A 4386-nucleotide genomic window follows, 5' to 3' on the forward strand; every position below is an offset into this window, starting at 1 on the left:
GCTGAGGGACAGCGCCCAGGCCCAGAGTTCAGGCCCCACGACTGGACCCAAAAAAAAAAAAAAAAGTGTAAGACCCTAACTGAAAAATAGCCTAACACAGAAAGGGCTGAAATATAGCTGAGTCATTGAGTTCAACACCAAAACTAAAATCTGACTTTGAACCATGGTTGGGAGGCTGAGGCAGGAGGATCAAAATTCAAGGCCATCCTGGACTGGACTGTAGAGCAAAATCCAGCATAGTAAGGCTAGCCTGGGAAGACTTGGGATCTGAAAAACATGTACAGGTGGGCTGGGAAGGTGGCTCAGTGGTAGAGCGCTTGCCTTGTATTCCTGAGGCCCTGGGTTCGATTCCTCAGCACCACATAAGCAGAAAAAAAGCCAGAAGAAGCGCTGCTACTTAAGTCTAGGGCACTAGCCTTGAGCTGTAGAGCTGAGGGTCAGAGCCCAGGCCCAGCGTTCAGCCCCCATGACCCACTAAATAAATGAATAAATAAATTTACCTCAGCTTTAAAAATATAGATGTGCAAACATTCCAGCAAGCTTGCAGGAAAAGAGAAAAGTTAGCACCATTCCAAGAAGACATGGGGAGGGACATAGATCTCACAGCAGCGGACAAAGGCCACTTCCCAGCCACGTGGGCTCAGGTTCTTCATCCTCAAAATGGGCATCATGACCAAAGTACCTGTTTTACAGGGACTACCAAATCAAATGAAGCCAGGCTGGTAGAGCCTGCCTCTAGTCTCAGCAACTCAAGAAGCTATGGCAGGAAGACATTTCAGTCCAGAAATTCAAGGCCAGCCTGGGCAACACAGGAGATCCTAAATCTAAACATAAAATAAAATAAAATTTAAAAAATTAAATTACTCTGTGTGTGTATGGTGGTGGTGGTGTGTGTGTGTGTGTGTGTGTGTGTGTGTGTGTGTCTGTTAGTATTTGACCTTGAACTCAGGGTATCACACTCTGGCTTGCGTTTCTGTTCAAGGCTGGTACTCTACCACTTGAGCTACATCTCTGACAGGTGGAGGGCAGAGGCAGCCGAGAAAAGCCATTTCCTTATACACCTGTCCCAATTAGACACCACCTTTCCCAATCATCCTTTGGGGGCACTAGCCCAAAACTGCTCAAACTTGCAAAACAAGTTATATGCTAAAAGTTCCTGCTGACCCGGGCCATATAAACCCTGCTACAACCAGACTCTGCACAACCTCTCTGATCCAGACCAGGGAGTTCGCTGGGGAGTATACCTCAATAAACTTTTTTTTTTTTTTGTCTGGTCGTGTGGCCTGAACTCTGGGCCTGGGCGCTGTCCCTTAGCTCTTCAGCTCAAGGCTAGCGCTCTACCACTTGAGCCACAGTGTCACTTCTAGATTTTTCTGTTTATGTGGTACTGAGGAATCGAACCCAGGGCCTCAGGCATGCAAAGCAAGCGCGCTACCACTGAGCCACCTTCCCAGCCCCCCCAATAAACTTTTCTTTCTTCACCTTTACCTCCTTCTGCGTGCTCTTTCCTGGCCTAAAACCATACAACCTCCACTTTCATTTTTGTGTGTGTGTGAGAACGGGGGTTGTGCTGGTCCTGGGGCTTAAATTCAGGGCCTGGGCACTATCCCTTAGTTTTTTCACTCAAGGTTAGCATTGTATCACTTGAGCCACACCCCATTTCTGGCTATTTGATGGCTACATAGAAATTAGAATCTCTCAGATTTGTCTCCTTTGATCCCTGATCCCCAGATCTCAGCCTCCACAGCAGTTAGGATTACAGGCATGAGCCACCTGCACCTAGCAGTGAGCATTCTGTTATAAACAGAATATAGTTGGACAGCTGGGGATCATTTCCTGCCTCACTACAAAGCTGTTTCCCTGATGCTTTATTTTCCTATACACAATGGAGATGAGATAAGGGCTGATAACTGCTGGCAGTGTCTGGCACATTCTCTTTTTCTTGCTCCTCATTTTGTGTATTGTCTAGAGCTATATCTCATTCAGATATAGTTCTTGTTTTTAAACTGGGGATCAGATCCCTAGTACTTGCTAGGCAAGTGCTTTGCCACTGAGCTACATCCCAGCCCCAGTATAGTTTTCTTATTAGCTATGTTTCAGGATTTAAATGCTATTTCATTATTCAAATGTTATTTCAATTAACAAATGCTATGACAACCCTGGCCCAGTGTGGCCCCTACTTAAACTCTATGAGAGACTCACGCAGCCTGCCTAAGCTGTTCCCTCGGTCTCTGCGGCTCCCTCTGTGAACTCCAACCGGAGTTCACAGGACAAAACAAAGACACCTCCGGTGTTCCTGGGGCCCTACCTGTTTCAGCCGTGGTGACTCCCCAGTGGGCCAGGAAAACCAGCCATGGGAACAGCCTCATCCTGGGCTCCCAGATGCCACGGGTTCCCCAGAGGTGTTTACCGCAGGCCTGTCTGTATCTGTAGCCGGCCACGTGTCTGAGAACTTCCCCTCTGCTCCCGGCTCCGGATTGTCTAGGGTTTCTGGCATCTCTTGCTTTTCCTCTTTTGCCCAGCAGGGTGTGACCTGGGCCGGGCCCAGATTAGGTGCCAGTCAGCACTGGAGGAAGATCTTTGCCCTCTTTGATAGAAGCCACACCTGTCTGGCCAGATGCTGTGGGTTAGGAAAATAAGACATCTCTGTTTTGTTTTTGTTAGCCCATAGCTTAGCATGCTCCTTTCCTAGGCAGCACTAGGCCCATGCAGTAAAGGCAGTAAATAATCAGCCTCCAACCCCCTTTACCTTGGGATGGCGCTTCTCTGGGGCAGCTACCACCATAGAAGGCAACAAGAGCCCCTTAGAGTGACCTTCAGGTCTGGGCAGCTGCAGGGCCCTTTATCATCTACTATTTGGACAGCAGCCATAAATCCTAGTTCAACGTGATGAAGCCGCTGATCCTCACGTCCACACCAGGGTCTCCACCTCCTAAACCTCTTAGATTATTATATAGGTCACCTCAGACAATAGCTGGCACTTCTCTCTTGTGAGAAGAGGGCTTGGCCGTCCCTCTACTGGCAATAAAAAACTTTTCTTTGTGTTTTGTGTCTAACAGTTTTGTTTTTGTTTTTGTTTGCCAGTCCCAGGACCAGAATTCAGGACCTGGGCACTGTCCTTGAGCTTCTTTTGCTCAAGGCTAGCCCTCTACCACTTGAGCCACAGTGCCACTTCTGACCTTTTCTGTTTATGTGGTACTGAGGATTTGAACCCAGTTGGCAAGCACTCTGCCATCAAGCCACATTCCCAGCCTCCCAAAAAAACTGTTGTACTTGTGCTGGTTCTGGGGCTTTAACTCAAGGCCTGAGCACTGTACTTGAGCTTTTTTTTGCTCAAGTCTGGCGCTCTACCACTTGAACCACAGCTCTTCCACTAATGGCATTTTTTTGGTGCTTAATTCCCCTGTGACATCATTTATTTTTTGCTGTAACAGAGTGTGAATTCAGGGAACTTGTTGGCTGACAGTCTATCACTTGAGCCACACTTCCAGGTATTTTTGCTTTTAGTTTTTTTGCTGTTGTTGCTGTTTTTGCCAGTAGTGGGGCCTGAACTCTGGGCCTGGGCACTGTGCCCCAGCTCTGCAGCTCAAGGCTAGCACTATATCACTTGAGCCACAGCACCACTTCTGGCTTTTTCTGCTTATGTGGTACTGAGGAATTGAATCTAGGGCCTCATGCATGCAAGGCAAGTGCTCTACCACTGAGCCACCTTCCCAGCCCCTAGTATTTTTTTTGTGGGGGAGTCCAGTCATGGGGACTGAACTCTGGGCCTGGGCACTGTCCCTTAGTTCTTCAGCTCAAGGTTAGCGCTCTACCACTTGAGTCACAGCACCACTTCCAGCTTTTTTGTTTTTGCTTATGTTGTGCTGAGGAATCGAACCCAGGGGGTCAGGCATGCAAGGCAAGCGCTCTACCACTGAGCCACCTTCCCAGCCCCCCCTAGTTATTTTTTTTAAATCAAGTCTTGCAGTTTTGGAATCAGGTCGGTCTAAACCAGCAATCTCCCATGTACACCTCCCACAAATCTGGAATGAGAATACCAGACCCAGTCTATGGATTGAGATGGGATCTCACTAATTTTTCCCCAGGCCTCTTGAATCACAGGTATGCATGATATGATTGGCCAAGAGTCTAATCCCTTAGAGATATTTTGGTCAAATGACACAACCTCTGTGATTTGCTTTAAAATAATGGAATAGAACTGGAGGCCATTTTGTGAAACCAGCAACTATAAACCCCAGGGAACTCACTAAACTTCAGTCACTGAGTAACAAATACCCACTTTCTGATTACTGTTCCAGCACACCAACAAATCTGAATGAAATAGCTGGCCTTAGCCAGGCGCTGGTGGCTCACGCCTGTAATCCTAGCTACTCAGGAGGCTGA

General features: G+C 47.7%; 1 protein-coding gene across 1 annotated transcript in view; it reads right to left on the bottom strand.

Moving 5' to 3' along the window:
* Smpdl3b (sphingomyelin phosphodiesterase, acid-like 3B) overlaps positions 1-2427 on the bottom strand; it is a 15389-nt gene extending 12962 nt beyond the window's left edge. Inside the window, exon 1 of the mRNA XM_013032218.1 lies at positions 2309-2427. Coding sequence (XP_012887672.1) covers positions 2309-2369 — 61 coding nt within the window. The 5' untranslated portion in view covers positions 2370-2427. The remainder of the gene's footprint in view (positions 1-2308) is intronic.
* Positions 2428-4386: the final 1959 nt, after the last annotated feature.

This window comes from Dipodomys ordii, unplaced genomic scaffold (genome assembly GCF_000151885.1).
Source record: "Dipodomys ordii isolate 6190 unplaced genomic scaffold, Dord_2.0 Scaffold6, whole genome shotgun sequence".
NCBI lineage: Eukaryota > Metazoa > Chordata > Mammalia > Rodentia > Heteromyidae > Dipodomys > Dipodomys ordii.